Source organism: Acipenser ruthenus, chromosome 20 (assembly GCF_902713425.1).
Source record: "Acipenser ruthenus chromosome 20, fAciRut3.2 maternal haplotype, whole genome shotgun sequence".
Lineage (NCBI taxonomy): Eukaryota > Metazoa > Chordata > Actinopteri > Acipenseriformes > Acipenseridae > Acipenser > Acipenser ruthenus.
Window position 1 is genome coordinate 780334 of NC_081208.1, and position 23300 is coordinate 803633.

Genomic DNA, 23300 nt, shown 5'->3' on the forward strand with positions numbered 1-23300 from the left:
CAGCTACACAGATCCGAATGTGTAACGCAATGAGCAATACAGTGTATCGAATTTCAGCTTTACTGCCTTTTAACATTTTCTCTTCTGAAACGCATAGTGGCCAATTTTCCGGTTTCAAAGGAGGTATCGATTGCTCCCTGTTCTCTTTGTCTTTTATAAATGGGTTTGGATGGCGTGTGTGTGTGTTTTAAAGTACAGTAGTGATATACGAATCGTTGTATTTAAATATGCATGCAATGATTTTTCTATTTAATTGCTCCAAAATAAATGCTATATAAAACATGCAAAGTGTGATTTCTGATTATTATCGAACTAGCTTAGGTGACGTAGTCTAATGGATAAGGGTTGTATCACAATGAATTCTCACACCCCTATTAAAAACATGGTACTCATTAGCCTAGACCTTTTAAGCTTTAAATATTGATACAGCTAGCTGATCCCTGACTGCTTTGCTTCACCATCAGTGTCTTCTTACAGTGCTTAGGATGGACGTTCCTGCTCTTTACACAGACTGTCTGATTGTGCAGGATTTAAGTGGTGCATCAGACTGAACAAAAGAGAAAAAGTGGTGTGTGTACTGGCAACCACATGCAAACTAAAATGACTGACAGTCTAAAAACACATGTGTTGAGACCAGTGATGGGGAGCTTTACAAAACAGCAGGACAAAAAAAGAAAAACAAAACCCTGTCCCATCTGATTAGTTGAACCCTGTGTCTTGCCTGCATCCATTGAGGAAAATCTTCTTCAGTGAACAATAGCTTCCTAATCCTATAAGTGTGTGCAATCTCGTGATCTGAAACCCAAGGTAATGTTGTTACTGGCTGTTGGTAAGCGTCTAAAGTAACAGCTTGGGTTTGCTGCATGGTAGCTTCATTCTCCGGTCTCTGTAGAAAACAACATGTACTTTAGATACAGTTACTTCACTTGTGACAGAGTACAGGCTGGTGGCTGTGTGCATTGGTGACGGTGGTTTGAAAGGCATCAGTGTGCAGGTGTAACGGGCAGTGTTGTTTGATACATTGCTGTTTCGGATTCTGACCCCTGTCGGGGAGATGAGGTTGAAAACTCTAACGCCACGAATGCAGGCGAGCCCGGCTCTTTTGCACAGTGGTTAAGACGCTCGCGTGCGGTGCGCAGGGTTGCCGGTTTGCACCCAGCCTCCACCCTGTTACATGGCTTGTTATCTAGGGGTACACATTTTGGGGGTGTTGGGAATGGGTGGTTTCAGAGGTGAAGAGGTGCATTATTCTATGTATAGTAGTTTGGGATTTCAGGGTTTCATAATTCAAATTCAGAGAAACCAGCTGTAATTGCACAACAAGACTTGCTGCCTCTGCTAAGAGGATGCAAGCAAGGCGAAAGAACAGGTAATTGAAATAAATACAGATCAAATAAATGTGGTTTAAATTGGATAAGTCTTGACACTGCAAAATCGCTTTCCCACTTTACTGTACACGTGTCCTTTTCTTTTTTTTTCCTTTTTTTTATAAATTTAGAGTGACCAATTATTATTTTTATTTATTCCCCCCCCCCCCGATTTGGAATGTCCAATTATGCACAGACGTTCTGAGGGTGTGTGAGTGTCCTCCGATCTCACAAGCCTGAAGCCAGAATCGTTTTTACTACGAGCAATCAAGAGCAGAGGTGGACGGGGCTATCGATCCCTGAGAACACAGACCAGCCCTGCTTTTATCCACGCTGAATGTGCTCGGTGTCTGGCCAGTAGAGTTCGCTGTTGCGCTATGAAGAGAAAGAGTCCCTGCCGGTTTCCCATCCCGGGAGCGTCAGAGCCAATGTGACGCCCCCCTTCTGAATCCCCAGCAAAGTTCATCCTCTTTGCACAGCCCGGATGCGAACCGGCGCCGTCCCAGCTGTGTGACTCATCCTGCGTTCCCAGCGGCAGCGCTTTAACTGAATGAGCCACTCGGGGACCACGTGTCCTTTACTAATGTCAATATAATCACATTACCATGTAACTGCAGCAGCTTTCAACACACAGCTCAAAGGTAATCGATTGTCCTTTAAAAGAGAGAGGGAGATCAAACCCTTCGTGGGTAATTTTGCAGGGGCAGTTTTAGAGCAGTGGTTCTCCGGAGTGCTGAAATATACGAATGCTTACGGACAGCTTGCTCTTAAATAATGTCATGTGGCGTGTTTGATCAACAGAGCTGGTGAGTGTTGGGAACCTGTTAGCCCTGCTGTGCATGGGTGGGGGTGTGGGGTGGGGTATACAGTATGTGAACCCTTTCAGATAGCGTGTGTGCCTCATTACAGGGGTAAATGCTTTCAGCGCTCTTTGCAGAACACAGCAATTTGCAGGCTTTTAGCGAAAAAGGCTCCTTGAATAATTGAACTGTTTTTTATTTGCTGTGGTTTGCAAAAGATGCAAGTCACCAGGCCTAAGTGGATTTCCTCTTCGAAGCAGCATAATCTAAGGGGAACATGGTTTTTATTCGCTAATTGGTTTTAATGCTCCTCCTTAAGACCCTCCCTTTTGAAATTAGTAGTGCCTTCTTTTCCCCCCTGGATTTATAAGAGCTGCATGAAACAAATCCTCTTTCATGAGCCGTCCTCCAAGAAATAGGGTGAGTTTCTGAGATTTTATTCCCATGTATAATAATGATGTGTCGTGCAGGAGAGGTTGACATGCCATTGCATGGCTGCTGCTGCTGCTTCGCTATGCTTTACAGTACAGTGGAAACGGCCGGGGAGAAACCATGATGGGAGTCTGATTGGGGAGTGCGTTCGGGAGCAGCTGATACCCAGACCTTCCAATATTATTATTTAACTAGGGGCAGCAGTGTGGAGTATAGGGCTCTGGACTCTTGACTGGAGGGTCGTGGGTTCAATCCCGGGTGGGGGACACTGCTGCTGTACCCTTGAGCAAGGTACTTTACCTAGATTGCTCCAGTAAAAACCCAACTGTATAAATGGGTAATTGTATGTAAAAATAATGTAATTGTATGTAAAAATAATGTGATATCTTATAATAATTGTAAGTCGCCCTGGATAAGGGCATCTGCTAAGAAATAAATAATAATAATAATAATAAAATAAGCGAAATCCTGATCTCCCGCTGATCTGTAAAGGGGACTTGCATTTCTTTGGTGTAGCAATCTTACGGACTTAAGTCACAGAGACCCGCCTTCATAAAATAAACTATTGGCTTTACTATAAAACACCTGTTTAACGCATAAATTATCTCTTTGATTTTAATGTAAAGCGCTTTCAGATTTCTCTCTGTCTTTTAACACAGTTGTGTCCTATTTGTAAAATTATAATTTTTTTTTTTTTTTTTAAATAAGTGGCTTCAGTTCAATAATAAGGTAACAGGAGTTGATATCGCTGAGGTATCCCTTCTTCTTAAAGGTTAAGGCGGGGGTGCGGGGATCTAGTTGCAAAGTTAATGAGATATATTTCTTTGTCGACTTCTTGCCCTGATATTCATTACTGTGGGCGCATAAATAGTTTGTTGAATGCACAGCTAGATTTCAGTTCAGTCAAACATAACATGCATCATTTTTTTTTTTTAAATCTGTAATATTAAAATGACTGATAGCCAGCATGATTTGCTGTCAACATAGCCCAACAACGAATGATCTAAATGAGTGAATTAACGAGCTGTGAAATATTGAGGGGGCGCTGCGTCTGAAGACGGGGGCGACCGCAGGAACCCCTTCTTAATTGTCGTTGGGAAAGTAACTTGGGTTGAACCCCAAAACCCAGCCGACCGCAGCTCAACAGGAACATTCAGGTCAGCCTCTGTACTGTATTGTATTGCAAACTCCAGATCCCTGGCTTGTTTGTTTTTTACTGTACACATGTCCTTTTGTAATGTAAATATAATCACATTACTACTTGACTGCTCGGGTTTCCCAATTCCATACTCCAGTGATTTTCAACTCCAGGCCTGGGGGATCGCTAACAGTCAGGGAGTTTGTTTCAACCATGACCTAAGTATCGATTTCTTTGAACAATTTGCATTCTCCCTGCACTGTCCTGTGCAGCAGGAGCACTCCCCTTCTAAAACTGCAAAACACAGTCCTGTGCAGCAGCAGCACTCCCCTCCCAAAACTGCAAAACCCAGTCCTGTGCAGCAGCAGCAGCACTCCCCTCCCAAAACTGCAAAACCCAGTCCTGCCCGAACCATGCCTTTGCATGCCTCACTGCAGAGCCCCTTTGTTGACCGCACTCTCAGCAAACTCTGCATGCGTGCGGTTTATGTTGCCTTTTGATTTGCGTCTTAATTACACGCTGGATCCTTGAACGTACCCAGAGGGGTGGGGAGGAGGGGGGGGGCCCTATCAGTTAAGCTCCTGTATTGTTTTCCATGTCACACTGAGACCAAGGCGCTGTGCCAGAGCAGGACTCCTGTTACAGGATGCACCGCCACATGGTGTGTGGGGGTGGGGGTGGTGGATGGTGTAGCTTCCAGAGCAGGGCGAACTATTTTATAAACCAGCTGCTGTTTGAAAGAGATGCCACGCGCTCGGCCCGTTCTGGCTCGCCGTTCCTCGGCCGGGAAATAAAATGTTCAGCTACAGCGAGGTGAGGGGCATCCCTGGGGGCGTGAGGCAGGGCCTGGCTCGTAAACAAAGTGTCCCCGCTGAAAATCCGCAGATACCAAAACCATCGGGCAGCGGCGGCAGAAGAAGCAGCAGCAGCAGCAGCAGCGGTGGTGGCAAGATGCTGTCCATGTCGTACAGCGAGAACAGCCTGCGAAGCGGCACCCATCGCTTCCACTCGGAGCCGGGGCTGAGCCAGCCACGCCAGGCTGACGCAGGGGAGCTGCAGCGGCATAGGGAGGTGCGGGCGGCCGCACAGGCCAAGAACATGGAGGAGTTCCTCAAGATGAACGGGCTCTCGCTGGAGGAGTGCGTGGCGTACCGCACCGGCATGAGGTATAGGTAAGCGTCGGGACACCGGGCTGGCACTTTGGAAAGGTATCCCCATAGTGACAGCATAGCAAAGTGTGATAAAGTATAGTGAAAGCAGGGAAAGGTGTAATAAAGCACAGTGAAAGCATTGCAAAGTGTAATAAAGCACAGTGAAAGCAGGGAAAGGTGTCATAAAGCACAGTGAAAGCATTGCAAAGTGTAATAAAGCACAGTGAAAGCAGGGAAAGTGTTATGAAGCACAGTGAAAGCATAGCAAAGTGTTATAAAGCACAGTGAAAGCAGGGAAAGGTGTAATAAAGCACAGTGAAAGCAGGGAAAGTGTTATGAAGCACAGTGAAAGCATAGCAAAGTGTAATAAAGCACAGTGAAAGCAGGGAAAGTGTTATGAAGCACAGTGAAAGCCCATGTTTGAAAATTGAAGAAGGGCTTCTATAAAGTAATCCAATTCTTCTTTGAAATGGATCCATTGAAGGTGCTGTATAAACGTGAGCCGATTCCCTTGTGTCTCGTTTGATCATAAAAATATTTTGCCCATTCCATGTGGTTGGAAGGTTTTGTGCTCTTGTCTAGACGCCCATCTGTTTCGGGGGAAAGTTATCACTTCTTTTTATGCATGAGAATCTTCACCAAAAAAACGATTGCTAGAATCAGCACGGAAATAAAGGCATGAGATCGGAATACACTGTGCAGTATCACCAGCTCCAGCTGATTCTCTGACACTGGGGAGATGGGGAGAGTGCAGCCGCATACATGCTGTAAGTAAGTGTAGTAGTCGTGTTACAAAGGTTATAAATCAGACAGCAACAAAGGGAAGTATTTAATTATTTGGATTAATGTCGGCTTGTGCTTCAATCACTCATTCGTGTCTGATGTGGTGGTAGTTCCCATGAGCTATAGTTACACTTCGGGGGTCTGGTCTCAGAGACGCTTGTCACCTTGCCACACTGTGAAGAGTAATGCACAGATGGCACCAGTTATCCACTACCTGTTTCATAAATATAACCACTATAGCAAGGAACTGTGGTATTATGTGAAAGGTAAGTCAGAGATCTACAGTACGATGGGATCATTCATGTCCACAGTGTAGACATGTCTTGGTTTAACATTTACTCAAGTGCAGTACATTAGAGCATGAGAACGTAAGGAGAGGCCACTCGGCCCATCAGCGATTGTCCGGTTCCTCGAAGCTGATTGATCTCAGAACTTTGTCAAGTCGGCTCTTAAAGGATCCCAGGGTTTCTGCCTCGGATCCTGGTTTCTGTTCACCGCTTAAAGTAATGGTTTGGGTTAAAGCACTAGGAGTATAGTAAAACCAGTGAATGCAAAATTGCAAAAGCACATGAGTGTGTCATGCAAAGTATAAGGGTCTGTAAGATGGGACTTCGACTCCAAGTGACGTCCAAAAATAAAATACTGTGGAAATAGTTTTACCTTTAATTGAACTGCCCTTGGGGGGGTGTTTGCAGAAATGTACTTGTCTAATGCCACAGTCTTCTACCCCGCCCCCCCCCCCCAGTTCATTTCTGCAAATCTATCCGATGGTAGTTCCATTAAAGATGCAACAACGTCCATAGTAAGTATTTCATTTTCCTGTCTGCTAGACCCCTTGTCCTGTTCTATGATTAACACTATTCTCAGTGATACTGTGTCGCTCTCGTTTCTTCAGTGGTGTGTATAGTAAGTAGCTGCCGAGGGCAACTCTATACTTCCTCTAGAAGATGGGACCTGTGACTGCCGGAAGGGCTTCTATCAGTAATTGAGTCTCTTGCCCTAACAGTGTGTTGTATTTTGATCAGTCGCGTTCTTTCAAAGGGGTAAAACAGGTCAAGGAAAAGACAGTCCCGGGGTTAATGAGCCTGCAGTGTCCTTATCATTACTTATTCACCAGAGGATGGGTAACTCACCTGACCTGAGCATTGCTGAGTGTGTGAGTGTGTGTGTGTTTCCTTTGCAAATCACATTAAACCTGCAATCTTACCTCTTCAGGTTAGTAAGTCTACATGCGCCTTCGTAATGTGGACAATCCCCTGACTGCTTACAGTCCCAGGACTCTGCATTAGAGATCAAAAGCAATTGCCAAGTGAAGTGGAACCAGAGACTAATGTGTCTGGAACTTGAGATGGCATTCGACACTGCACAGTGATTGTGACACTTTTGCCTGTTGGGATTAAAATAGCTGGCGGAGTCTGTTTGGCACTGAATTTGGTGTTTCTGGGTATATGGCAAAGCAGAGTCATCAAAGCATAGTGCAATCTACTCTTACCGGGGAGGCTTAGTTGACTGTCCGGTTTGTTTGTACACACACAGGACAGGGGCACAAGCTTCCTTGCAACCTTTTTGCCATTGCAGTGCGTCACTTCTTGCACCGCATGCTGCAGCAGGGGGTTATAAATGGCATCTTCAGAAGTTGTTTTTTTTTTTTGTCTGTTTTGTTGAACTTCCAGAACACACAGGGATTTTAAAATGTGCAATGTGCTTTAATGATCAGGGAAGCAGCAGACCATTGCCCAAGCTAATGAAATGTAGTCAGAGACGCACTCTGTCTATTGCGTAGCGTTGCCGAGCGGACCGTGTCTACCACCCCCCCCCCCCCCCACCCCCCCGCTGGTCTATCGGATGGGTTCACATGCCTCGAGAGATTTGTTTAACAGAGTGCATTCAGACGTCTAACCGGCTGTTTCTTCATTCATGGCTCTTGTGTTTGTTCCACCTCATTTAACCTGGAGTTTACACATGCATTCTAATAATGGTTTTCTGAATCTGAACAAGGTGCAACACTAGAAACATCAATGCAGTTTTGTGTATTTATTTTGTCATACATATCAACTAATTGAGCAGTGAAATGAATGCACTTTATTTTAACAGCTTTTGTTGTGCTATTCAGTGAACACTTTTGTCATGCATTCATGCATCCATCATAAAAACCCACCTTTTCACAGCATCTATAAAGATATAAACTGGTAGTGTTACAAAGTAAGGATGAATAGCAAATCTGTAAATGCACTGAGAACTACATTATTTATTTAAATTATTGCATCATTACCATTTGCAAATGCAGCCGTGGAATAAATACTTAGCGAGTTTGACCCATTGCTAGACCCTTGATTCCATATAATGTCTTACTGTTACCCCTGCGCCCCTGAATGGAAGAGAATACTTTACTTGCATTCATTAATAGCTGGGACAGCAGACAGATCGTTTATTTACACTAAAATTAAGTTTTAGCAACTCCCAAAATTACAAGTAAATATAATTGCAATTACATTGGCACTTGCATGCACAAAGTGAGTATAAGAGACCTGAAAATGGTCAGAATCTTGAGTTTACTGCATTGGAAGTGTATTAATCACAGATCATCCTCTTCTTTTGTTTGTCAGCTTCATACACTTCCCTGCACTCTCTGTGGCTCTGGAAAGACTTGAGGAGGGAGGGAGTCTTTCTGTAAGGAGAGCCTATCCTCTTACTGTCCATGTTTAATTACCATTTCCTGGTAGCTTCTTAAAAAGCCAATTCGCTGCCTAAAGTCAAGATGATTTATGGAACGCATCACTCAGCATCTTGTAAGAGCTGTAATAAAGCTTTGCTATTGATTTTCTTTATTATTATTATTATAATTATTGATTTTTTTATTTTTATTTGCATGGTAGTGAATCTCGTCGTCTTTTTTTTATTAGTATCATCATTATTTTTTATCCTAAGTGAATGTTGTTAATGGATACATCCTCCCAGTTTAAATCTTCCCCATATACAGTAAATAACAGATCTTCAATGTGTTGTATTGTATTCAACGTGCTGTATTTTGTAAAACTTGGGGAAACAACTATTTATTGATTTTAAATATGTGATTTTTCAGTCATATAGTAATGCATCAGCACAATGTTAATTCTTTTTCATACTTTTAAATTCCTTAAAGCATCAGAAGGATACTAAATATCCCCCCCATGCATAACAGTTCAAGTATCCTTACAGTATTACAGTACTGGAGGATTCAGTACGACAGCAGAAGCATAGTTCTCTCTTTCTAGCGACACTAGAGCTTGTTCGCTATACACCATGGCTAATCAAGCTGGTAGTAAAACCTGAAATGGGTAGAACTGCTATGCAATAGGAGTCTTACTTCCATCCCATATTTGTAACCTTTCTAGTACTGTGTAGTTATCCCTGTGTTTCTGGTATTTCGTTTTTATTTTATCATGCATCACCAGCAGATGGCACTGTTGTTCTATCCAACTCTTTGTAGCCAAAAAAAGAAAACTCCCTTTTTGAAGAAAGCCTAGAGGAGTGCTATAAATTTACACAAGCTGCAGATATGCTCATTTAAGTTGCTAATTCAGCACCTCAATGATTCAGCAGTGTACCATCCGTATGACATTTCATTTTGTTGCATTCATTTGGTTTATTATATGCATTTCCAATGCATTTCTGATTTATTGATCACAGAAAGTAAAACAGAAAAAGGTGACTCAGCAGGACCACGGTCCAGTTTATGGTTCCTGCTGTGCTAGTATTCAAAATTATCCATCATAAAATCATAGGAGTGCTTTTCTCCCCTAGGAAAGGCATGCCTTTGTATGTACTTCCCAGCAGTCAACACAAGGGGGCAGTAGATTTATTCTGTCCAAATCTTGGTAGATGTTGGTAGAGTTTGATTGGTGACGCTGACGTGTATCTGGGTAACGGATATCCGAGTGCTGACTGTATTTAAATCTGTGCTTGTGTTTGTGATGTCATTTACTACATAGTTAATGATGTATTTGATGTATGATGTATTCATTTATTTTCTTTCATTCTTCTGTATTGTTCATTATCTAATTGTATTTCTTTATATATATATATATATGGATGAAGGTTATATTTGCGTCTTGAGCCATTTGAAAAAAAAGGCATAATACCACAGTAATGACATCAAAAAGTGATTATTCCTCTAGAGGAAAATATACTTGAACTTTGACCCATTCGATTCCTCGAGACCATCACTTTCAATTGAAACACAGAATGCCTTGTTTTCAATCGCTCGACAACACCCACAGTACAGAAATGTTCATTAATGATCAACAGAATGAGAATACATAAAAAAAAAAAAATGCTGTAAAACTGGTACATTCGTATCTCAGAGAAACTGGAGAGGAACAGGAAATTAAAACAAGGTAAAGGCAATCATCCAAGTAAAGCTGAAGCACTAACGGATAACGACACAGAACGTCTGTACAGCCCTGAAACACTACGTTTAAAAAAAAAAACAACTGGACTGCTGAACCTCGTCTTCTTTAATATCAGCATCACAAGGGTATCCGTGGATTATAAAAACTAATAGATGGGCCTCTTCAGTGAGTTACAGGAAAACAATTTCATCTCAGGTTTCTGTGACAGTTTATAAATTACTCAACCTATATATATATAAATGTGTGTATGTAAAATGTTACTAATAAGGATCCCTTCGATGTGGAATTATATGTTGAGGCAGGGAGCCCTCTATTCAGTGCAGAAACTCACTGAAATCTGAATGTGTAAACGGTTCAGTGGAGCGAGCAAGGAAACAGAATGGGAGCTCTAAATAAGGAAACGTCCTTATTAATGTGTTAAAAAAAACAATTCTAAAATTACTGGACTTGAAACTAGTATTTCTGATCCAAGCCCTTCCCAGTCAGTGGGGCAGCATTAACACCCAGGTAATGCAGCCCGTCTGCATTGATTGATTCAGTGAATACATAGGCAGTAAAGCACAAATCATGCATGCAGAATGCACTTTCAAAAGCCCTATTCCTTAGCACAGCAAGCAGGTACTGTCTATGGCATCCCAAAGCTAAACACAGAGGTCGATTATACAGGTCATGTGACAAGTGGAATTACGGGAAAAGTGATACCCGATCCCCTGTATCTGCATGACATACTTTATAATGGGATGCTTGCAATCCAATAAGCGGACTGTAAAAGCCAGGGAAGGATAGACTAGAGAGACTGTAAATCAAACCCGGGCAGCATTCATGTATTTAGATACACCGTTGTTTTACATATTTAAAATAGCCCGCTGCATCTATAATAATTTTATTTTTATTTTTTTTAGGGTCCTAATTTTAAAAAAGTGTTCTTATGTGCTAATCCTGTCTGTCTGTCCGTCTGTCAGTCACACATGGTGCACACGATACCTGCCTTCAGTTTGCACACCAGCCTTTGATCGTACTCTCCTAGCGCCCTGTAGACGTTCTGGATTGCGTGCGGCTGTCATCTGTTTAACTCTCTCAGTTTTTATACAGATATAACTCTGTGTTGAGAGATGCCCAGAAAAAAAATAAAGACGATTCAATTTCTGCAGAGTCATTTCAAGAGACTCCAGAGCCGCCTTTCTTCCCATAGCTTCTCAAACTCGGAAACTTGAAACTGCTGATTCTGCGTCACTGTGACACAGAGAGTGTAGGAAACTCTCTGTAACACGAGCGGTTGCATCAAATCAAACCTGCAACTAAAAATAAACCCTTCCTCATTTTGCAGTGACATTTAGATTTTCTGAAGAGTGACCTGCAGTGTTAGCTGGTGTGGCGGGTCTGTTTCCATGCCAAGCGCGGTGCTTGGCCTTTGTTTTTCCACTTGCTTTCCTAGATTAGATCCGGATTTCCTACAGGAAATCAAATAAGATTACTCCTAGATGAAACTGCATACGAGAAAGGGATGCAGAATTTATACAACAGATAATGGCAATTAAGGAAAACAAATATGTGGCTAAGAACAACTGTATTTTTAGGCTTTGATGTTAAAAACGGATGAATTATGAGTGCTGTTGGGTAAGGTTATCACCACAGTCAGCGGGGCACCAATAACATTCGACAGCCTGGTTCCTGTAGAGTTTCTCTTGGCGAGTACGCCCCCCCCTGTGTTAAGTGCCTTTCAGTGTCAGAGTACATGTTTAATTTATCAGATAATCTGCAGGTTACGATCGCAGGCATTAGCACAGTTTATTCTACACAGGGTTTGAATTTTTAAAGCTGAAAACGTTCTGTGGCACTTTAGGGTACCCGGAGCCCTCTGAATTATATTTGAGTTAACCCACGTGCTTGATTTTATTTTGCCGTAATAAAAGACTTTCATTAATTTGCAGTCGCGACTGCCTAGTTTGGTTTTGCTCTGCATAATCTGGGGAGGAAATCCCTGGGAGGTTAACTGCTGTAGATCTTTGAATGATTTCAGTGTCTTAGGCTTTGTGAGAATATGAGCTTCAGGGATTTTAATCAAAGCCAGCAGACTAGGCTTGGGAGATTAAATCTGGTGAAAGAGGGATGGCACGCCAACTGAAAGAGAGGAAAACTTGGGGAGATCGTGCCATTGTCGGTTTGCTTTTGAGAATACCCTTCTGTATTGAGCTGGATTTAACCCATTCTATCCAGTATGCTGGACCATCCATTACCTGTAAGGCGCCCAGATGGTATTTGTCTTCCTTGAGTGTTGATAGTAAGATGTGCTTGAATACTTTTAATTCCACTTTTCATCTTGATGAAATAGTAGGATCTAAAACACTGGGAACATTAAAAAAAAGACTAGATTCTGTGCTTTTAAATTAGTTCTGTCCCCCAGTAGGAGAGAATGATGTGCTAACCAAGGGACGAGCCTTGATGGGCCGAATGGCCTTTTCTCGTTCCCAAACGTTTCGTATGTGCTTCATTATCTTCGGGTATTATTCTGTAGACACAGAAATGATTGATGATGATGATGATGTTGATAATAATATGTTCTTGTGATTACCAGGCAGGAGAAACCGCAAACACAAGAGCATCCTGATGGTCTGTTCTGTTTTAATGTATGAATTATTGATGACCAAACACAATGGAGCACAATGAGGAGGAGAGTGCTGCAGGTAACCAGACACCTGGGTAGCAGGGGGCCAGCAATGTGCATCATCCATTATCTGTTTAAACAAGCCGTGCGATTCACCAGTAAGCAGGGAGGAGTGTTTGTATGCATATTGGAAGCTGATTTCTAATTTATTTTTCAGTTTCCCTACAAAACGTTTTAGTCAGTAAATAAGGATATATATATAATAGTATTTTTAAGTCTGTAAATAAAACATACACACACACACACACATTGACACAGTTAACATGGATGGTGTATGAGGTTTAACTGCATGTAAACACATTCCATGAAAGGTAGTATCGACCTGGGCAGCGTCACTAGAAATCGTATTTAATTCCATTCTGCAGTGCTAACTGTCTCAGTCTCTGCAGTACCACTGTTATACAAAAAAAACCCAGCCTGACAGCCTGTTCTTCCCTGCTGCAGCAACTCCACTGCTGATAATAGACAGCACAGTACTTCCTCTGATCTAGCTCGCTGAGCACCTAATCGACTCAGGCATGCTGTAGTAGAGCAGGGGTATTGACTCAGGCACGCTGTAGTAGAGCAGGGGTATTGACTCAGGCACGCTGTAGTAGAGTGGTGGTATTGACTCAGGCACGCTGTAGTAGAGCAGGGGTATTGACTCAGGCACGCTGTAGTAGAGCAGGGGTATTGACTCAGGCACGCTGTAGTAGAGCAGGGGTATTGACTCAGGCACGCTGTAGTAGAGCAGGGGTATTGACTCAGGCACGCTGTAGTAGAGCAGGGGTATTGACTGGGGCACGCTGTAGTAGAGCAGGGGTATTGACTCAGGCACGCTGTAGTAGAGCAGGGGTATTGACTCAGGCACGCTGTAGTAGAGCAGGGGTATTGACTCAGGCACGCTGTAGTAGAGCAGGGGTATTGACTCAGGCACGCTGTAGTAGAGCAGGGTATTGACTCAGGCACGCTGTAGTAGAGCAGGGGTATTGACTCAGGCATGTTGTAGTAGAGCAGGGGTATTGACTCAGGCACGCTGTAGTAGAGCAGGGGTATTGACTCAGGCACGCTGTAGTAGAGCAGGGGTATTGACTCAGGCACGCTGTAGTAGAGCAGGGGTATTGACTCAGGCACGCTGTAGTAGAGCAGGGGTATTGACTCAGGCACGCTGTAGTAGAGCAGGGGTATTGACTCAGGCACGCTGTAGTAGAGCAGGGGTATTGACTCAGGCATGTTGTAGTAGAGTGGTGGTTTTGACTCAGGCACGCTGTAGTAGAGCAGGGTATTGACTCAGGCATGCTGTAGTAGAGCTGGGGTATTGACTCAGGCACGCTGTAGTAGAGTGGTGGTATTGACTCAGGCACGCTGTAGTAGAGCAGGGGTATTGACTCAGGCACTCTGTAGTAGAGCAGGGGTATTGACTCAGGCACGCTGTAGTAGAGCAGGGGTATTGACTCAGGCACGCTGTAGTAGAGCAGGGGTATTGACTCAGGCACGCTGTAGTAGAGCAGGGGTATTGACTCAGGCACACTGTAGTAGAGCAGGGGTATTGACTCAGGCACACTGTAGTAGAGCAGGGGTATTGACTCAGGCACGCTGTAGTAGAGCAGGGGTATTGACTCAGGCACGCTGTAGTAGAGCAGGGGTATTGACTCAGGCACGCTGTAGTAGAGCAGGGGTATTGACTCAGGCATGTTGTAGTAGAGCAGGGGTATTGACTCAGGCACGCTGTAGTAGAGCAGGGGTATTGACTCAGGCACGCTGTAGTAGAGCAGGGGTATTGACTCAGGCACGCTGTAGTAGAGTGGTGGTATTGACTCAGGCACGCTGTAGTAGAGCAGGGGTATTGACTCAGGCACGCTGTAGTAGAGCAGGGGTATTGACTCAGGCACGCTGTAGTAGAGCAGGGGTATTGACTCAGGCACGCTGTAGTAGAGCAGAGGTATTGACTCAGGCACGCTGTAGTAGAGCAGGGGTATTGACTCAGGCATGTTGTAGTAGAGCAGGGGTATTGACTCAGGCATGTTGTAGTAGAGCAGGGGGTATTGACTCAGGCATGCTGTAGTAGAGCAGGGGTTGAACTTGGTACCTGTCTGGTGCACTGACCTATCCTGTGACAGCAGCAAGGGCTTCAGTTTGAGCAGAAAGCATCCCCTTTCTCTCTCTAGTTCACTACAGGAGGGAGGATTTTATAAATGTATTTTTTTTTTTTTTATCAACAACAAATAAATCTGCTTTTTTGCACTCTTAAAATACACACACACACACAGACACAACAATCACACACAATACAAGCAGCTGAAGCCTGTCACAAAGGAGAACCCTACAATGCTGTGCTCTGTCATCTACTTCACGTCCCACACGTGGGATTGGATGAACATGAAGCTGCAGCAGGAGCTGGAAACCTTTCTGTCTATCAGCTTGCGAGGGGAGAATAATCTTGTACTGTACAGTACAGTGGCAGAGCTTCTCCTGCAGTCGAGAGAGAGAGAGAGAGAGAGAGAGAGAGAGAGAGAGAGAGAGAGAGAGAGAGGAGAGAGAGAGAGAGAGAGAGAGAGAGAGAGAGAGAGAGAGAGAGAGAGAGAGAGAGAGAGAGAGAGAGAGAGAGAGAGAGAGAGAGAGAGAGAGAGAGAGAGAGAGAGAGAGAGAGAGAGAGAGAGAGAGAGAGAGAGAGAGAGAGAGAGAGATCTAGTTGAGTGAGTGTGTGTGTTTTAATTCAAACCTGTTTCAGATTCATACAACAGCACAGTTTTATCCAGCCAGCAAGGAAGGACAGGAGGAGAGTGGAGAGATGTGGAAGAAGGAAAGAAGCTAAGAAGCTGGACCACAGATAGTGAGGTAGCTCACTGGAGCAGGAATTAAAAAAAACAACACACATATCTGAGTCTCTGGACTTGTCCGTGGTTATGGATTGATTTAAGACCGCAGGAAGTTGTTTCAGGGTTGATATAAAAAATAAAAAAATCTCTTCAAGCTGACTGCAGAAGGATGCTGAACATAAAGAAACAATAAGAGGGTGTCTGATGTCATCCATTCTACTCCAGTGTCTATTCTTGTTAGAATTCTTTCACATACTGCTTTTGGAGCAGTTTGTCTGAGAAAACATTTAGCATACAACTACTACTGGTAGTACTGTTTTGCAGTGGAAGGCACTCCAGTCCTAATACTGCGCAGCGGTAGATACTGTGGCACTGTGCTTCGGCGCATTACTGTTGCGCTTGTAGCCAGCTTCCCCTGCTTCTCAAGGAAGGATGCAGGTGTCCTTTGTATGCTCGGACCACGGCTTAAAAAACCGGAGCACGGAGGACCGGCTGAGCCGACAGAACGCCAGCAGCCCGAGCATGGGTACGAGGAGCAAGTTCCGGGCCGTGGCCATGGTGGCACGGAGCCTGGGCCACCTCACCGTGCAGAACGTGCCCTCCTCCAGTGACTGCAGCATGAAGACCCCAGGCATGCAGTATAGGTAGGCTGCAGGTCCCCTCTCCGCGCACGGGGCGGGAATGTGGGCGTCTGCTTGGGGTGCACTTTTTTATTCCCTTATTTTCGTTTTCTGTAAAGATCTCGAGAGTTTAAATCAGTGTTACGTTGTTGGTGTTTTGCTGTACAGTAGCTTGAGTTTTTACTTTCTACATGGTGTCCTTATAGAATATTCTAAACTGCAAAACACATCAACAGACTAAATCAGTCTACTGTACTAACAATTAACCATTCATGCACAGTACCTTACTTTGGTGTCCTCTATATATATATATATATATAGATAGATAGATAGATAGATATTCATTGTTTTTTTATATCACCTATACACCACACAGCAGGTGCATTTACCAGCCCTTTGGGAATCTCCCGATCGTGAGATTTCCTATAAAAATACATGCAATCCAGGTGGTTCCCTTCCTGGTACATTAAAATGCTCTTTAAAAGCCTTGGCTTCTCCCGGCTGTAAAGGCTGATCAGATTGATCACTAAGTGGAAACGGTACAGTTTTTTCAAGCCCTGAATGCAGAATAATATACGCCGTGACAAACTGAGGAGCAGCTGTGGTTGACATTTAATGGGTCTGTTTCAGACTGCGTGTGTCGTCGTGGCAGCACAGTGGGCTGATGAGTAATCGGCTCGCAGCGAGCAGTAGGCAGAGCTGGCCCCGCGCACAGACCGTTTCTCCAAACTCCTGCTGCTTTCTGCAGAAAACGCCAGGTTTGGAGAAATAAAAAGCAACTTGGTATTGACTTTGCTAAGTAAGGGATGGTGGTAGCATGGGCTTAACAAGGCTTGAAAAGTATGTGACTCGAACGAGCCAGTGCCAGGTTTGTTACATATAAATGATTACATTGCACACTGGAGTAATGGCTTTAATACATGAAAGGACCTCTGTGCCTTAGCAGTAAGTTACCAGGTTCTTGTAAAATACTTGTATGAAACTTAAACGTTTAAGCCTCTTAACTGATATCTCGAGGTGCTATTATGTGCTTGCACTGACAGTGTCAAATTTCAAACAGCTCACCGCGCTGGTCATTTTTATTTCTTTTTTAAGTCACCTAACCCTGTGTAAGGGGATAGGATCTATTACATTAGCTTTAAATGTAGTTCCCTTTGTAATGTAATTTGCAGACTCCTAAGTAACACACAAAGGTGTCCGCTGTCATGATGAGGCGTTTTACAAGGAACACAGTGGCTTATCGCGAGACTCTCTTAAAGGTAACATTTTCGGTAGATGAATTAACAGCTTCATCTCAGCTGGGAACTTGCTTCATTGTAAGTCGTGTCTCTGCTAATTTTGAGCTTGAAATGATGTATTTTAATAATGCTCTGTGAGTCACCAGGAGGCTTCAGGGATAATTCAAAAATAAAAATAAATCTCTGTATATTTGAGTCCCCGGGGGATGCGTTAGCGCTCTGCTGATTCTGCTCTAGTGTCCTAACATGTTTTATTCAGAAAACAAAAGCCGACGTTTCCAAATAGCCATTAATGTAACAATGCAATTACGCAATCCTGCTCCGCGCGGGGTCTGGTCTGTAATGACCTTAAAGCCGAAGTGGGGGGTGTTATTAGTACACTGTACACAGTGCACTATGTGGAGGAAGAGGTGATTGATTTACTTGAGAAATCTCTTGATTCCTGTTATCGGTACACACTCACAAGCACTGTACTCTTTAGCGCTGGTTTGCATTGAAATCTCTGTTGAGTACTGCAGGACGTGGCAGGTGTGGGAGTGAGAGTTGTTGTATAAGGGTGCTTATCCCTCATTGCTGCAGATTGTACAAAGCAGGAGTTATATAAGCCTCTCAGCGGCTGACACTGTTTTCTTGCTTCTTCATTCAAATGCCTGTGCGCGTTATGCAACCAGTACAACGAGGGCAGTCCAAGCAAAAGACAGTTAAGAGGATTAAAAGGTCCGTATCCTCCTGATTTTTTTTATTTGTAGAATCTTTTTTCTGTCTTATTTTCTCTAAAACAGCACAATATAACTGTGATATTTAACGCTAGCGCTGGGACAAATATTCAAAATACCCATGTTCGTATTAGCTTATAAAACAGGATTTATATATGACGGTATCAGAAACCCCAAATGTGTGCAAGGTGTCCCTCGCTCTGGGAATAGAATAGTTGCTGGTGCCTGTATCCACACACATGGACCCTGCAGGCGGCTCGGAAACAGGGAGGGGGAATGGAAAGAATAAAACCAACACAGAATCAAACTGCAGAATAATGCTGCTGCTGCTGCTGCTCAGATTAATTGTGTGGGATCAGAGTGAACAGGTCTTCCACCAGCCCAGGGGATGAGCGTTCTTGGAGCGCTTATTTTTCACACTCACACCCTTAATGTCAAGTGTATCACATGGGCACCAGAAAGAACATACATATTCAACAAAGAACATACATTTCAACAAAAACTTCTTCACATTGTCTCTGCTACAGATTTTACGGGTCCCAGACGGGAGTTCTGATTTTTAATTTATTTGTTTTTCTCCAGTTTTCCAGTTCTCCGGTCTTGCCGCTTCGGCAGAGCGTAGATAAACAATATTCTGCTTAGGGGAGTCTTAGGCAGGGAAAGAAGAGCAGTGAGGCAAAGAAGTGTCTGCGTGTGTGTGTGTGTGTGTGTGTGTGTGTGTGTGTGGGTGTGTTTGTGTGTGTGTGTGTGTGCGTGCGTTTCTGTGGATGTGAGTATTTGTAGGTGTGTGTTTCTGTGGATGTGTCTGTGAGTGCATGTGTGACAGGGTGTATGTGTTTCTGTGGGAGTGTGTGGGTATGTGTGGGTGCATGTTTCTGTGGATGTGTGTAGGAGTGTGCTGCCTCTCCTTGTTCAGCCATGCAGTAGTAATCGAGTGCTCTCTGGGACATTGGCTACAGAATTAAATCAGGCAGAACGCAACCTCCAGACCCTGAACACATTACTCATACACGAAACAGTGAGGAAGACACACAGCAAGCCGTGTTACTGGATGCAAATTATCAACAACACCACGATGAATAAACGATGCTTCCAGAACGAAATGCCCCCACCCTACCCCAACCCCTACCCCTCCCCGATCAAAATGAATATACAAATAAATAAATACATTGCAAATTACTGTTTACAAAAAACTGGAGGAAGCTGCTTGCAATTCCCATTTTCAAAAACTATGAAGCTTAAAGCTAAAACAACAACAGCAACAACAAAGAATAAGATGCCATGTAATCCAGCTCAACAGCAGTAACATAAGATAAGAACAGCTGGACAGACGTTATATTTTCCCAGCGAGTTTAAGGCTGCTGTTTGAAAAAGGTTTACGATTGAAAATGCCAGCTGTCACACTAAGTGGTGTCTTTACGAGGGCATGCAAACGATTAATACCAGTCTAGAAGGACCAGGCCAGTTAGGACTCCAGCAGCAGCCAGAGAGGCGGCTTAAATCGATACATCCTTATCTGAGTAACGAAACGTGTCACTGGAACCGGTCTGGATCACACCTCAGTTCAGTAACGTCTCCTGTAATCCCTGTGCTGCAGATTGCGAGGACAGTGGCGCAGTCGGCTCGCTGTCTTGCTTCCATATACTGGTTGCTTCAGTTCTTGTGGTGGGACTGGTTCTACTGGGGATTGGATTCAAGCACACCCTCAGGGTACCGAGGCAGCAGTCTGGTCTCTGGGATTAGGGACGTATCCGGCTGCATTTAGCCCTCCAGTGTTTTTCAAGCCAATGCATGGCTGCCACAAGAGCTGAAATCCATCAATATGGCATCGGTATAGAGTGGTGTGTTAGCGTGGGGCTATTGCATTGACAGCACTTTCATAATGGATTTTAAAATACACAAATAAATGAAGTGCATTAAAGGCAGTAGTATATAAATTCTTTTTTTGTATATATATATATATTTTTTTACTTTATTTTTTGCTATGTAATTGTCATAATTGACTGACGATTTATCTTTATTAACCAATTGATTGCTAATTTGCTTGTTATGGGAATGGATACATGTTTGCCAGTCCTTTTGTGTGCTTTGTGCCCTGATGAAGGCATTGCCAAGCAGAAACTACAAGACTTGCTGTCAGTATACAGACCTGCATTAGTGAACTGGAGAAGGCTTTCCGGCTGAGGTTTTGGATCCCGCAGGGGGTATTGCATTGAATCTGATCTGCCGTATTGATTCTCTGCGCTGTCTTCAGCTATTTTTAAGGCTTTTTGTTTGGAGCTCATCTACGATTAGTCCATAAAAATCACTTTCCTTGTGCCCAGCTTTCTGGAAGCTTCCCAGAACACCAAGATCTGTATTTTATTCAGGATGCTGATATCTCCTCTCCTTCCTTTTTCTTTCTTTCTTTCTTTCTTTCTTTCTTTCTTTCTCTCTCTCTCTCTCTCTCTCTCTCTCTCTCTCTCTCTCTCTAGGGGAATTAAACACGGTGCATTAGGATTTTTCTTTTTTTAATACGCTATTATTTCAAATAAATTCCCAACCTTTTTTTTTGTGTGTGTGTGTGTGTGTGTGTGTGTGTGCGTGTGTGCGCTACCAGTACCTGAACGCACTTCAATCTCAACAGGTTGGGATAATTGGTCCTCCTCTGGCTTTTCTATTTATTTTCAGAGCCGTACCTCGGAGCTGTATTATATGAAAGCCCAAGCACTGTACTGCAATAGCGCGGGTATTATTTACATTTTTTTCATTACTAATTCAAAGTGGCTGGGATTTGTAATCGCCCCGTTTGCAATGGGAGAGGAACGCACTTAATAAATGGTAATACACGGGCCTGCTCTCTGAATGCAGAGTGAAACGGGATAGGCATCGCTGGGGGTTTGAAACTGTCTGGTTTTACGTTTCACCCTCTCAAGGACCTCGTCATGCTGTTGACATACCTGCGGACTCTCACTACTGGGGTACACGACACCCTTGTTACATACCCGCGCTCTCTCACTACTGGGGTACACAACACCCTCGTCGCCAGTCACATTGTGCTGTGCAGGGGACATCAGGTTATCAATTCTGATCACCCCCAAACTCCACAGTGAGCTGAGATCCTTCTGAAACAGCTCCCTTAGCTAACAGCATTTGTTTTTTAACACCATCGTTATAAACGAAGCTGTTTACTCAAAAATCGTCATTTGCACAGTTTTTTTCTGCATAGGGTCTAAAACGAATAAGAAACAGCTTGATATGTCATTCAAGACCCCCGAATTAAAAGTCTTAGTTGTTACTTTATTGGGTCCGTTTCTTCTTTCTTAAAAAAAAAAGATAGCTTTGAGAATTTAGCCCTAAATGCAAACAGGACCTGTTTTAGTGTGAATACCGGTTAGAGAAGGGCAGCTAAACAGTTCTGTTTTATAGACTCAGTATTTATTCAGATCTTATTGACGAAATATTCCTGCTTCCCTTCACACTGTGGTCCAGTTGTTTAATCCTTACTGTCCCTCAAGGTCCTGTTCTGATTCCTATTCAAAGTCAAGCTTCCCTTGCTGCCCCACCAGCACATCCAGTTCGTTGTCAGGCAGCGGTATGATTTAGTGACATTTTCACCTCGACAGCTGCAAAGGAACCAGACTGACGCACTCGCATGGGGACCAGGAATACCAGGCAAGGTTTTAGTGGCCTGCCCCGCAGCATTCCGTACAATCAGTTTGCTTTTTTTCTTAACAGAGCTCGTTTTGCTTGGCATCACAAAACCACCACACGATTTTACAGTGTCTCCAGTGTTCCCAGTCCCAGCACCGAAATTCATCACAGACATTTAAGCAACTAAGCAATGTGTCCAGATAGCTGTTTTGAAAAAAAATGTGTTTATATTGCAAAATGACCCTTCCCTCCCACCCACCTTCGCTGTAGCATCACTCTCCAGCACACAGTTAGCAGCTTTGGTTTTGCTTTCCCTCGGCAGGGTACAGTTGTTTCATGCCTTGCCAGTGCGTTGGTGGATGGGGGGCAGAAAGGCAGATGCAGAGTGGCTAATGATCCTGTTTTGTTTGGCAGTGCGCAGTGGCTGAGCACCACTGTGTTTCTTTACCCACCCAGAGCATAATCCTTTACCCATTTGATAAGAGACAGTTTAATTTAAAAAAAAAAGCTAAACGTCTTCCTAATATCCTGTGCACCGTTTTATTGAAATATTTGTTAGATTTTAAGAATAATGCAATGTCGGCAAAAGGAAAAAAATGTGTATCTAAATCTATATCTTTATTTATAATTTATTAATTTATTTATTTCTCTATAGAAGTCAAAACGTGATGCATTTTCATGACATAATTCATTGTCATTTTGGCTCTGTTCGTTTTTAATAGTTAGATAGATCCAGCTGCTCAACATGCCGTGGCAAGATCACGAGAGAGAGGGAGAGTCGCTGGTTTAAATCTTCCCTCCTAGCCTTAGATCATTTAATAATGTAAAGAATATTCTCTGTTTCCACACGCAGTCTGGAAGCACACATTGGCTCCGTCACAAGACGTTAATGAGAACTTAATCCTTGCAAGGATCTCGTCTTTGTATCTGAACTGAAATCTCAGACTGGGGACACAAGTCCTGCATGCAGTATTGAGCAGCGCGGGTGAAATATTTAGCAGGTACATTGTGTAGACAGATGGCTTTTTGACAGCGAAAACGTCAGGGTTCCAGCTTCTGTAACCCTGGGGCGCATTACTCTTTCTTGAGAAAGGTGCACTCCCCTTTTAAAATGTATGGGTTAAAATAAAATACTTAAGTGTCATAAACCAAGTGTTTGTTTTTTTAAACAAGTGTGTCTCTGTGACAAGCTAGCTGTAGTCGGACAATTCAGAGTGCTGAGTGATGTGCAAGGTCAGAGCGAGTTTTTATATTTACATGATGCTGTGGAAACAATTCCTGACTGGGGTTGCTCACTGTGCACAGAAGATTGACCTCTTAAACAGAGGCAAAATGACACCAGAGCCATCAGCCAAGCTATAATGCTCCTACTCAGTAACCCTATCCAGCAGCCTGGCATTCAATAATTGATCACTGTGTTCTGGTCCTGCAAAGCTCAATGCTAATAATTCATATGCCTCTTATTGTGCTAGGTATTTATATTGCATTACACACATGACTGATTACTGTACTTTTCAGAATATTGCTGCTGCTGGCTATACAGCACAACAATAAATAAGAAAATAAAA

At 43.4% G+C, this 23300-nt stretch overlaps 1 protein-coding gene across 16 annotated transcripts in view; it reads left to right on the forward strand.

The window, feature by feature from the left end:
- Positions 1 to 23300, forward strand: part of LOC117425407 (voltage-gated potassium channel subunit beta-2) — a 57151-nt gene that overhangs the window by 20258 nt on the left and 13593 nt on the right. For 2 of the 16 annotated variants that reach the window (XM_058992980.1, XM_058992981.1), the window contains exons 1-2: positions 2549 to 2587; positions 4623 to 4909. The exons of 9 other annotated variants lie outside the window; for them this stretch is intronic. In XM_058992980.1, coding sequence (XP_058848963.1) covers positions 2564 to 2587; positions 4623 to 4909 — 311 coding nt within the window. In that variant the 5' untranslated portion in view covers positions 2549 to 2563. Of the gene's footprint in view, positions 1 to 2035; positions 2174 to 2548; positions 2588 to 4477; positions 4910 to 15363; positions 16170 to 23300 lie in introns of those variants that run through there. 5 more of the 16 variants (XM_058992982.1, XM_058992979.1, XM_034042319.3 and 2 more) reach the window with 5 other exon arrangements.